General features: G+C 48.9%; 1 protein-coding gene across 1 annotated transcript in view; it reads left to right on the forward strand.

The window, feature by feature from the left end:
• Positions 1-12,272, forward strand: part of CUNH1orf226 (chromosome unknown C1orf226 homolog) — a 429,537-nt gene that overhangs the window by 396,644 nt on the left and 20,621 nt on the right. The window contains exons 7-9 of the mRNA XM_004385750.2: positions 1,746-1,912; positions 3,529-3,708; positions 11,835-12,000. Coding sequence (XP_004385807.2) covers positions 1,746-1,912; positions 3,529-3,708; positions 11,835-12,000 — 513 coding nt within the window. The remainder of the gene's footprint in view (positions 1-1,745; positions 1,913-3,528; positions 3,709-11,834; positions 12,001-12,272) is intronic.

A 12,272-nucleotide genomic window follows, 5' to 3' on the forward strand; every position in this document is an offset into this window, starting at 1 on the left:
GCTGCAGGGGTGTGGTAGAAAGCAGGCTGCAGGGGTGTGGTAGAAAGCAGGCTGCAGGGGTGTGGTAGAAAGCAGGCTGCAGGGGTGTGGTAGAAGGCAGGCTGCAGGGTGTGGTAGAAAACAGGCCGCAGGGATGTGGTAGAAAACAGGCCGCAGGGGTGTGGTAGAAAACAGGCCGCAGGAGTGATAGAAAGCAGGCCACAGGGATGTGGTAGAAGGTAGGCTGCAGGGATGTGGTAGAAAGCAGGCTGCTGTCTTTGCTCCCTGTGCCTGATTTATAAAGGGGCAGAAGAGCTGCCAGGTCTTCTCTACCAGGCCACAGTCTAAGACCGTCTTTTCTTTTGTGCACCATTCCAACCCTAAACAGGACCATCTCCCGGAACAGCCAGGAGGAAATCCAAGCACACTGCTTACTTTCCAAATACCAGGCTTGTTTCGCTAGAAGATCGTGTGGGTTTGCATAGGAAGACTTCTTAGAATGATTTGTTCTACAAGGCAGGCTCCTCAAATGACTGAGGCCTGGTTCTCTGGGTAGAGGGTTAGAGAGTCAGCTCTCAGTATTTCTCACTTAGATAACCTGTTCAGTTTTACACTTTGGTGCTTAATCTCCGAAAGCTTTTAAGAAATTTAATTGAAGACGGTAGTGATGAACCTAATCCCAAAGGTAGAGAAAGAAAATATCTCTTGTGAAGTACCAAAGAATTATCAGTTGTTGGTACAGAGTGTGAGAAATAGAGACAAGGAATGAAGAAAAATAAGAAATAGGACTCTCATACATTAGGATTAAGCAATATGGTGTGCGTATAATCAAAGACATGCTCACTGTCATCAGTGGGAAGGAGGAAGAGTGGGAAGTAGACAGATTGGATGAGGAAGACGTGGAGAACCAGCCATGTCGTCTCTTTCCTCCCATCACTGCCTTTTTCTGAAGGCCTCTTTCCTGGCTTCTGCTCTTGGCAGGAGAATCAGTCAGGCTCTGAGGGATGGGAGACTGATACTGTGTTAGGGTGGGAGCACAAATCTCCCTGCCCTTATTCCTCGGTCATGCAAGCCTACCCGTCCATCTAACTCAGCTCTCTAATTTTATAGTTGATGAAACTGGGGCCCAGGGGACTAGGTGATTTGCCCCTTATCCTCCAGCTCACTGGGGGCATGGATGGGGAAGACCGCTACGTCTCTGGACTCCCAGTTTGGGGCTCTTTTCCTTGGCTGGATTCCATTCCTAAGCTGGGGATGTGGTGGAAGTGACTGTCACCCCCTTCTTACAGAGTCCCCACACTCTATCGATGTAAATATTATGCCAACCTAGCAAAACAGTCAAGTCCAGCCTTGAGGAGATGTTCCCTTTGTTTCAGGACTTTAAAAAGATTTTAAAATGAGAACGTCTTATTGGGTTGGGAATTGAATGTACCTGAGTGAAAAGGTATGTGAAAATGTCATGGACCCAGTAGGCTTGACATGGAGTACCTGTGTAGCACAAACAGTTAAGCGCTCGACTGTTAGCCTAAAGGTTGGTGGTTCGAACCCACCCAAAGGTGCCTCAGAAAACAGGCCTAGCGATCTGCTTCTGAAAGGTCACAGCCTTGAAAACCCTATGCAGCAGTTCCACTCTGCATACATGGGCTCACCATGCGTCGGAATTGACTCAATGGCAACTAACAACAACTAAATAATGAAGTGTTAGCAAAGGCGGACATTGTCCTTGGCCTCAGTTCCCTTCCCTGCCATCTCTGTTGTCCCTGCAGGCCGTCAGCTCACTGGAGCCGAGAGGGCCTCCACGGCCACTGCGGAGGAGACTGACATCGATGCAGTAGAGGTCCCACTTCCGGGGAATGATGTCCTGGAGTTCAGCCGAGGGGTAACCGACCTTGACGCAGTTGGGAATGAAGGAGGCTCCCACACAGACTCCAAGGTAGTCAGGAGGGGCCCATCCAGGGGCTTGCATGTGTGTGTCCCTGCTGCCTGCTAGAGCAGCCTGTGTCACAGCCTCAGCCACCACTGGTCGTCTTCTAGCCCCTGCTGGGTCAGCTTCCGAGGAGATGCTCCACAGCATGGTGGCTGTGCCTGAGCACATGCTGCTTCCTTTTTGAGGCCCTGACTTCTGGAATTCAGCCCTGAGTACTGACTCCAGGCACCGCTGCATGCCAGCATGCTGTCGAGCTCAGTTCTGATGTGCATTGCCCTCCCAAGACTCCGTCATTACATTTGATCTCCTCCTTCTCCCCAGTACCCTCTGCTCTTAATGTCATCTCACCTCTGCACGGTATTTGTGCAAGGCTAATCCTTTCGTACCCACAAACGTAAACCCCTGTGGTTTAGCTAATGGAGCAAAATAAGTTTTGGCTTCCTCTGCCTGCAACTAGTGATTGTGTGTCTTTAACACTGTTGTATGATAGTGCTGTGGAGTATGGAAATTGGTTCATTGGACGTTAGCATCTGGGAGACCGCCTTGGTGTCATTACCTCAAACCTTCACATCTTGCAGGTGGCATGATTGAGGACCCAAGGAGTTCCTTAACTGGAAACCAAATTCCAACCTGAAGACAAAAGAAAACTAGGAGGAAAATTACCAAAGAATGGCCCTACCGGTGCCCCTCTTTCCTTATCATTCATGTGCCTTAGGCCAGGTCATCAGAGGGAGAAGTCTGTCTAGTGTGGAGATCAGTACAGTTCAGAGTGGTCTGCCTGATATTTCCGTTGGTGCTCAAGTTTTTCCCTACCAAGTGGCAATAGCCCGCTGTCACTGGGTACCTTCCTCTTGCGTTGCCTGAAGAAGGACCAGCAGCAGAACAACCAGAAACACAATGTCCCTCCCTGCAGTCCAGTAATGAAGCATAGACGCAGTTTTAGCAGAAGTGTCCAATTGTAGGAGAGATTCAGGAGAGGGAGACAGGAAGGGAGGGGACAGAAACTGCTTTCAGCTGAAGAGGGAGGCTCTCTCTCCTGATCATTATTTGTTTTACTGTCCAAACTTTCTTCTCTGGTGGGTTTCACTGTGAAAAAAGGTGGTGGAGGGCTTCGGGAGCCTCCTCTCACATGGCCTCCTCCTCCAATGCCCAACACATGAGAAACTTCCAGACCCTGGAGGAGGGAGCCCTAAAGATGGCAGCAGAGCAAAGGATTAAAGCTGCCCCCTTCCTCTTCTCATAGTGAGGTGGTAGGTAGCTACTTTTGTAGAAATAGATTTCTCTAAGTCTAGAACCTCAAGTAACTCAACAATATGGTAGAATTGGAAGTGGTGGGCATGAGATGGGACAGTCTCAGCTCTCTGTCTCCCATCACATTGGCCCAGTTACTGAAGTGTCGAAAATGATTTTCTAACTGTGTGGTCCCAGCCCAGACAGTTATACCATCTTCTTCCTGGAGCCCTATTCATCTTTCCACTGAAGACATCAACACTTCCAGCTGTGGGTTACAAGTGGGCCATTTCACTCGGCCCACATTCATGCCCATGTCTGTACAGACAGAGTCAGCTCCCTAAAGATGGCTCCTGTCCATGTGTCACATCCTGCTGTCTCTTCTCCTCTAGGTTTCGTCCCACCCACAGGAGCCCATGCTGACAGCCTCACCCAGGATGCTCCTTTCCTCCTCTTCCTCGAAGCCCCCGGGCTTGGGCTCCGGGACGCCACTGTCCACCCACCACCAGATGCAGCTCCTCCAGCAGCTCCTCCAGCAGCAACAGCAGCAGACACAAGTGGCTGTGGCCCAGGTTCTCCTCAGCCTCCTCCCTACTTCGCAGACTCCACTCTCATGGGCTTGACGTGCCTTCCCTAGCCAGGGGCTCAGGGCAGGTTTAAAACCTAGGGAGCCATAAGGACTGCTCATGCTACTCGATCATTGCTTGTTGGGGACATGGGGAGGTGGGAGGGAGAGAGATGGGGGATGCGGTTGAAATGGAAAGAAACATTTTTTGTTGCCCATGTGTCCTCCCCCGCTCTGAATCAGGCTTGGCTGGCTTGGCTGGATGTTGTTGGATAATGACATGGCCTCACCAAGGAAAAACGTGCACACAACTCCACCTTTCCTCCCCTGCCTTGTCTTCCTGGTGTTTGGGGTGGGGAGGGATGCCTTTTGAATCAGGATAGGTGTGACTTGTGATGCCACCCTTAAAAGTGCTTAAAGTGTGAATTTGTGCCAACCTCCCTTGCAAGGACTGCTGCCCTGGCATCCCAACCTCTTTGTCCATAACAGGCTTCCAAGCCTCCATCAGTGACCCACCAGTGATGTACCAGCATTTAGTACAATACTGGCCTTGGAATTCATTATAATGAGATTTAATTTACAGGAATTTAGGTATATGGTTTGACCCTTGATGAGAAGAATTGGCTTAGATCTCAGGAACAAAGTGTTGTTTGAGCAACCTGTGGGGCTACTACTGTGTTGTGGAGGAAGGGACCTGATTTCTCATGCTGCTTTTTAGCAGCGATTCCTCTCGTTTGCTTTCTGCGCAGGGCATTGTAGTCAACATCTTCATTAGTACCCAGGAGTCTGGGCTTCATCTCTACCATAGGCAATCGGGGAGGGTGAGGACATGTCTCTCATGCCATTTAAATAAAGGCTGAATCTAAGGTACAAGTCAGACAAGGCAGGTCCCGAGTGGGTGGATGAAGACAAGGAGACGGTGGAGCAGGTGAGATTCGAGAGGGTTGGAGAGAGATCTGAAAGGGCAGCTCTATGCACTGGCATTCTGAGTCTGCTTGAACATTCTAGAATGGCAGGAAGAAGTCCTCTGGAGAGCATTTATTGCTCCCTGTTGTACCTTCTTTCACTCTCCTGGCTCTTGGGTGGAGTGAATCACCAGGCAGAGCTGTCCTTTCCCATGCTGCACCTTGAGTGAGCACCCAGCAGCCTTGCCTGATGTGCTATGAAATGAGTTTTGAGCAGACTTTGGAACACAGTCTCACAGTGACCTCAGCCTGAGGCACGAGCCCCCTGGATGACTTCTGTAGCCAGGCTTCCAGAGAATAGAGTCAGTGGGACATTGCTCCCAAGTTATTTGAGCCTTTTATAAAATGCTGACCCATGAAGCAAAAGGATGTGTGCTGTTGCTGGGAGGATTTGCAGGTGTTCCCAATACAGCAACAAAGAGGAGGAAATGTCATTAATGGATTCTTATATTTAGGGAGGAAACCCTAGTGGTGTAGTGGTTACTACAGCTGCTAACCAAAAGGTCAGCAGTTCGAATCCACCAGGCGCTCCTTGGAAACTCTATGGGGCAGTTCTACTCTGTCCTATAGGGTTACTATGAGTTGAGATTGACTTGACGGCAATGGGGTTTTTATATTTTGGGGGGGAAAGCACTCCTCTTTGTCAAATCAAAAAAGTTATCTGCTATAGTTAATGACTGTGTGGCAGTCCCGAGAGTCCCCGCTCCCGAGAGTGATGGCTGACAGAAGCACAAAGCATGAGCACTCTAGTTTGAGGTCCATCCATAACTCTCACATCATTTCCAAAAGTTTCACGTTGAATACAAATCCATTCTTTTGACAATTACACTTTTCTCTTTCACCATATCAATTGGTGCGTAATTATTATTTATCTGAGAATGGGCTTGATGCATATTCATGATGAATATTATCAGAGAGCCATTTGAATTTGAAGTCACTGCTAAAGAGAAACTATTTGCAAATGTATAATCTACACAACAAGAGTGTTGTGGCACTTGAAGTACTCAGTCTACAAAGCAACCAGACCTATAACTTATCATGGGTCTATCACAGGATAAAACCTCAAGAGTGGTTTTCTGATACAGAATCAAGCTGTATCTACGTCCATGGGACATCACTGCACTGGCCCGATTTTAACTGCCTTTCTAGAAGGCAGAGGACCTAGGGGAAGGGAAAAGTACGGTGCTTGAGATTTGCTTCATGGGCTTCTCAGTTCCAGCCACTTCCACAGGCTGGGGTACCCTTAACCTCTCATTCATTTGGAATCTGTTGATTATAGTCAGCATTGCCCTGGTTTATGCTCTGTTCCAGCAGATGAATGAAAGGCCACCATCATGTATTGAAATCCCACTTTGGTGAGACGACTTTAGGTAGGGTCATAGGCTCTTCCGGAATCTTCGGATTGGTCAGGACGTTGGAGGTCATCTGACAGATTCTTGAGTGTACTCCTCTCCTAGTCTCTAACATCCCATCAGGCTATCTCTAATCACCTGCCTCATGATTCCATCTTGCTTTTGCTGCCAAGGAAGGCAGCAGGGTGGTGGTATCCCTCTCAGCTGGCTGTCGGCTTCTTTCCTGCACACGGATTCAGTCCCAAGCTGGCCTTCAGTTACAGATCTCTCCACACACTCCTCTTCTCCGCTCTCTTCGTAGCATTGGATCCAGAGGCTTTTTGTTAGTATCCATATCCTTGGGTGAAAACAATTATATAAGAGATGTAGGTGGATTAATAGGTCTCCTTGGCATCTTTCATGCATTTAAAATAGATCAAATCCAGCACACTCAGTGTTTCTATACGAGCAGGATGATTTCCATGTTCAGCATGAGGTCAGCTTTTACTTGTTCTGTCAAACTCTGTTGCCACCAAACTGCAAGGTTTCTTTCTTCGTATCTGTCATTTTTGTCTGTCTTCACCAAACCACCAGCAGCCCCCAGAATTCTAATGGGTAAAACTCTGACCTCAGCATTTTCAGGTGGGTGCATGTAGCTCCTGGGATGATCTAAAGAAGAGGACAGATTTTCTTGCAGACAGATAGATTGTTGGGATCACTTGTTGCATTGTATACCCACCCCCCACTCCACCCCCACTTATACTCCCAGGCCAATCTCGTTCTTCCATTGTGATTGGAACCAAGCTTAGACCTCCTTCAGGGTGTTCTGATTGGTCAAAGACCTCAAGGCCTCTCCCAGCCTCACCCTAAATTGGCTCAGACTTGGCCTAGAAGGAGCCTGCCCTGGCCTTAAAGCTATGTGGGCGAAGGTCATGTCCAACCAACTCTTCAGTGTTTCTAGGTTAGATCTCTGTGTAAATAGCCGATCCTTTTCTCCAAGTTCCCAAGCATTCTCCCGACCCAGCATGAGGCTTGCCTGGCTGCACTAGCTTCTTGCTTTCAGATGGAGCAGAAGTTCAAGGATGTGACTGAGACCATAGCCTAGCCTTGAACCAAAACGGGAGGTAGCTGGCATTCGCATGGCTGTGAGCTGGGCTTCCATAGCTCCAGAATTGATCTGAGCACCGTGGATGACTGGCAGCTGTTAAGTAGGCCAGATTAGTTCGCAGTTTGCCAATTCCTGGCCTAGCTCATGAGGAAAATGTTAGTTCAGCACAGTATTGCTATTTAAAGATTTCTCCTCTACCTGCTGCCATTTCCGCTTTTTGAGGAACAAGTAATTCGTATTTATGCTTCGCAGTCATGTGTGCTGTGGTTAGTTAGAGTAACAGTGCTGAATAAAAATCTCCATATCCCATTCCCCAGGCCCTAGATTTAGTATGTGCCCTCCTGGCTTCTCCCTGTCCCCAGCGCCCTGGCGTGCACTGCCTAAGTCCCTGCCTTATGCATGCCGGGACAGCGCCGCCTGCCTCTGCTTACGTGTCTCGTGTGTGTGGGGCAAATTGCTCTGGTTCTCTCCACTGCCATTTCCATGTACCTGCTGCTCCCTAACTTCAGCCTGGCCCTGCCCCCACTTCTGATGGAGGAGCTGGAGTCCAGGCAAGTGGGCTGGAGAGTGATTGGGGTAGTGGTCTGGTTTTGCTGGGTGGGGTGGGGAGGTGGGTGTTAGAGTTTGGGGAAGGGGCATAGAGCTGGAGGGTGCAGGGTTGAACTGATGCATTTAGTACTGTGGCTAGGACACGGAAGTGGGCATCTGAGCCCTGGCACTCCAGGCCATGGCCCACCTAGGGACTTATTTTGTGATTGGAAAAGTCATTGCCAAAGATGACACAGCTCTGGAAAGGAGATGCTAACACTTACCTTTCCAGGAGTCCTGGTGACACACTGGTTAAACGCTCAGCTGCTAACTGAAAGGTTGGTGGTTCGAATCCACCCAGCAACTCCGTAGGAGAAGGACCTGGCGATCTGCTCACATAAAGATTACAGCGTAGAAAACCCTGTGGGGCAGTTCTACTCTGTCACATAGGGTTGCTATGAGTCGAAAATCGACTTGACGGCACCTAACAACAACGCCTTTGCAAAAGGTCCCTGGACGGAGCAAATAGTTTGCACTTGATTATCAGCCTGTAAGTTGGCAGTTTGAATCTGCCCAACGGCACCACGGAAGAAAGGCCTAGTGATCTGCTTCCGTAAAAATGACAGACAGGAAAACCCTATGGAGCAGTTCTACGCTAACACATGGGGTTCATTATGAGTCAAAATTGACTCCTTAGCAAACGGTTTGATTTTCTTTTCTTTTCTTTTTTTAATTTAACTTTGCAAAAAGTGTTTAATGGCTTGAAAGAGAAATGTGCTAAACACAAATAAATAGCCCATCTGTCAGAGAAGAAATAGTGCTGTCTGCTCTGGTAGTACGAATATGGAAACGGGCATAAGAGAGCTGCAGCCCACTGCCCAAGTGAAGGCTGGAAACAACACAGCCTCAGTTCAGTGCTTCGAGTCTGGGCCTACAGATGCGAAGCGCGAGGATTGTTAAATTGCCCCAACCTTAATAGAAGTCCAGGCCACTTTGTCTCAATTTGGCCTGGTTTGGGTCCTCCTGGGGTGCAGACTGCTGCAGCATGCGGTTTGAGCCTTATGCCTGATGCCACTTTTGATGGCTGCAGAGGCAGAAGGGCTCATTACTGTCGGTTTTCAGCAGTGTGTTCTTTCACATTTACGGGGTTTGAAAATACAGTGAAACCTGTGAGAGCCGGGAACTCGATGCTACTGCCTTGTTTTTCTGGGTCTCACAAGTTTTCGGCCTTTGACAAGGTGCAGCCACCACTTTTCTACAGCTCTCTATTTAGTGGAAAGTATTTGCGTTTTTCCTTTCTCTGGCAGGTTTCCGCCTTACAGGGGTTCCAGCTTTTGCAGGTTTTACTGTACCTAAAATGTTACAGCTCTGTGTATGCAAAGCTGGAATTCTTATTTAACCTGGAACGAGGGGCCCTCAACCTCAGGAGTGTTTTTCTCATGTCCCTTACTGCCAGTTGATTTGTGATGGAAGTGTTTGATTCGGGGATCTTCTTTTATTATGGACGGTATAATGGTTCCACCCCTGGAACATGAATACCTGCAAAAGAAACTTCTAACTTTTTCTTTTCTGGCTTTGCGGGAGGGAACTCTTCCTTTGTGCCCATCCCTAATTTTCTGACCTCACCTTGGAGATCTAGGAGTGATATTCAAGAGCCTTTTACAAATAGCCGAGAATACTGACCACTGTGTCCTCCTGGATGTGACATTAGACTGTCCAAGCCTCTAGTCAGCCCTCTCAATCGACAGGTGGAGAAACTGAGGTCCAGAGAGAAGAGAATCACCTATGGTTGCACAGGGAGTAACCAACAGATGCGTGTGTCTCCACTCCTGATCCAGGGCTCTCAAATGGCCTGTTCTACTGGGATGTTCAGATGTGGGGTGCAAGTACCTGAGTCTGTCTCATGTGTGCAGGGAGCCCTCAGTACATGCCAGTCAGGGGTATTATGCAGAATTCTCTGTTTATATCCCTTCAAAAACTTTCTTCCACATTTCTGCCTGATATTCCTGTTTGGTTCCAGAGAAAATAGAAAGTGAATGATTAACAATTCTCTGTGCTCAATTTATTCCTTTCAGTAATGCTCTTAGTTGGAATAAGAAGCAGTACTTGCAGGTGGAAGGTTAAGGTGCCCCTTCTTTTGGCTGCCCTGCGAGGGGCTTCCCATGGCAATTGTCTCATTCCTCAGAACCAGTAGGATTTGGGGGTCTCCTGGTGCAATTTCTCCAGTTTCCAAGGAAGATAGCCACCTACCATCTGATACCCAGATTAAAATATCATTGACACTTCTCTTCCTTTCTCACTGTTCTCAACATCTTTCCCCAGTTCATATGAGGCAGCAAATCTTGACAAAATGTCCATTCTGTCCTTACCAGCGCTTTGTGAAGGGCAGATTTGTCTTAGATTCCTTAGGCATTTTCCCCCAGGGGAAAGATGGACCCAAACTTGGGGAGCTGCTAATGGGAAGTGTCAACTTCTTCTCATTAGTGGCGCCACTCAGTTATAAGCAGAGCCAACTGCAAGGTCAGTTCCTCAAATCTAGGCAGAGGGAAGCAGCCACTGCACTAAAGAGGCTGATGCTCTGAGTGCTGGCCGCTGGGAGGTACAAACACTGGGCCAGGCAGGTCCCAGAGTCAGGCTTGGCCACACCCTGGGTGAACATGATCTTTTACTCCGTGATAAAACATGAATCCCTTTGGAGCAAATTGCTCTTCAGAAATCTAGACCGTTTGTTTTTTTTGGGCAAGAGGATCAGCTAGCTCTTGAGCCTCTTCCTTCTTTCTCCTCGACTTCTTGCTCTGCCTGTCCTGCCCCAATCAACATGTGTGTCTTGACCCACGCTATATTTATGAACCAAGAAAGCCTCCTTTCCCACAACCTGCTGTGGCCCGGGGTCACCACATTCATTTGTTCCCTTTCTTCAAGGGCCTTCTGAAACCCTCCATTCGAGTTGTCCTAACTGCAGTGGCGTGGCCCCTCCGCTCCCCAGAAACCCGTTTATCCACTTCCTAGCACAATAATTACATAGGTGTGAACACTGTTACTGGCTTTATGACTCAGTTTCTTCAAGCCAGAGTCCTGATATAATTGCCTCCATCCCCTCCCACTGATCCTCCCCCATCTCCTCCCACCCAGGATGGCACCCACAGTAGGCCTGTAGATACCACTGGGCCCCAAGCACGTGAGCCTTCCATTGCCAGCAACTCCACCATGAGGAGGCTGTGAATTGACAAGTGTCCCCCTCCCCTCAGAGGGCCAGCTCTGTAAACTGCCTCTGCTAGCTGGTCACCTCGCCCTTCCGGGTTGTTGGAGGAGGACCTATCATTAGTCAGTCAGCAAACGTGATCTTTGCCAGGTGTGAAGCTCCGTCCTAGCTGTCATGGGAATTAAAAAGGGAACGGACAGTCAGGGAGAAGCCCTGGTGGCGCAGTGGTTAAGCATTCGGCTGCTAAACAAAGGGTCGGTAGTTGGAATCCACCAGTCACTCCTTGGAAACCCTATGGGGCAGTTCTGCTCTGTCCTATAGGGTCGCTATGAGTTGACATTGACTTGACGGCAATGGGTTTGGTTTTTTGATTTTTAGGACAGTCAGAGAAAGAAGCTGATGCCCACAGACATGAAAAGATAAGATGGCTTTATGAGGGCCACCTTGGTAATTTAGAAAGGTTGTATGTAGTGCTTCCTATGCCCTATTATATTTGGGCTTGAGGAAGGTGGGAGAAGAGATTGAAGGAGGATTTGTTGTGACACTATTCTTTGCTCATGGATCAATATATCAGTTTTTGTTTAAAAAAAAAAAAAGGCAGGACAAGAAAAGGGTAGCTTCCTCATCATGGCAGTGATATGTAAGGTGCTAAAGGAGTTCTTGTGACAAGGATGGGGCACAGCGGACTGAGGGGACCAGATGGTGGCTCTCTCCTGCCTCTCGGCCTTGATATGGGGCCCAGAGTGGCAAGTGACGCACCATGGCCCTCACTTGGGGCACACAGAGAGATGCATAGGCCAGGTGACCCAGTCTCTCTTGGCTCTTCCTTCTCCCAGATGACAAGCCCCAGGTGTCCCCTTTTCCCATGAAGGACTTCCTCATCTTGACTTCAACATAGAGGGCATCTCTGGTCTCGGACGTGCACCAGCGACTCTTAGTTACGTTCACGCCCTCTCTTCTCTCTGCCCTGTTTTCCCTGCCGCCCCTTTCTCTCTGCAGGTTCACTTGCTGAAGGACCAGTTGGCTGCAGAGGCTGCGGCACGGCTGGAGGCCCAGGCTCGTGTGCACCAGCTCCTGCTGCAGAACAAGGACATGCTCCAGCACATCTCACTGCTGGTCAAGCAGGTGCAGGAGCTGGAGCTGAAGCTATCAGGACAGAATGCCAGTAAGCAACGCCCTGCCCAGCCTCACCTCCCTCTGTGGAGGCTCTGGAAACCAGCATTTCTGGTGCTTTATTGGACCACTGGCCTGCCCTGTATTCCAGCATAAAACAAAGACAACTTTGTGTGTCCTGTCCATACACTTCATGGAATTACAGAATTTCAGGGCCAGAGGGAATCTTGGCCACCTTCTGATCCAATGCCCAGATTTACGCTTGAAAGTCTCTGGGGAGTGCTGCCACATATTCATCCAGTTGCTACTGGATGGAGGCTGGGG

This window comes from Trichechus manatus, unplaced genomic scaffold, assembly GCF_000243295.1.
Source record: "Trichechus manatus latirostris isolate Lorelei unplaced genomic scaffold, TriManLat1.0 scaffold00145, whole genome shotgun sequence".
Taxonomy (NCBI): Eukaryota; Metazoa; Chordata; class Mammalia; order Sirenia; family Trichechidae; genus Trichechus; species Trichechus manatus.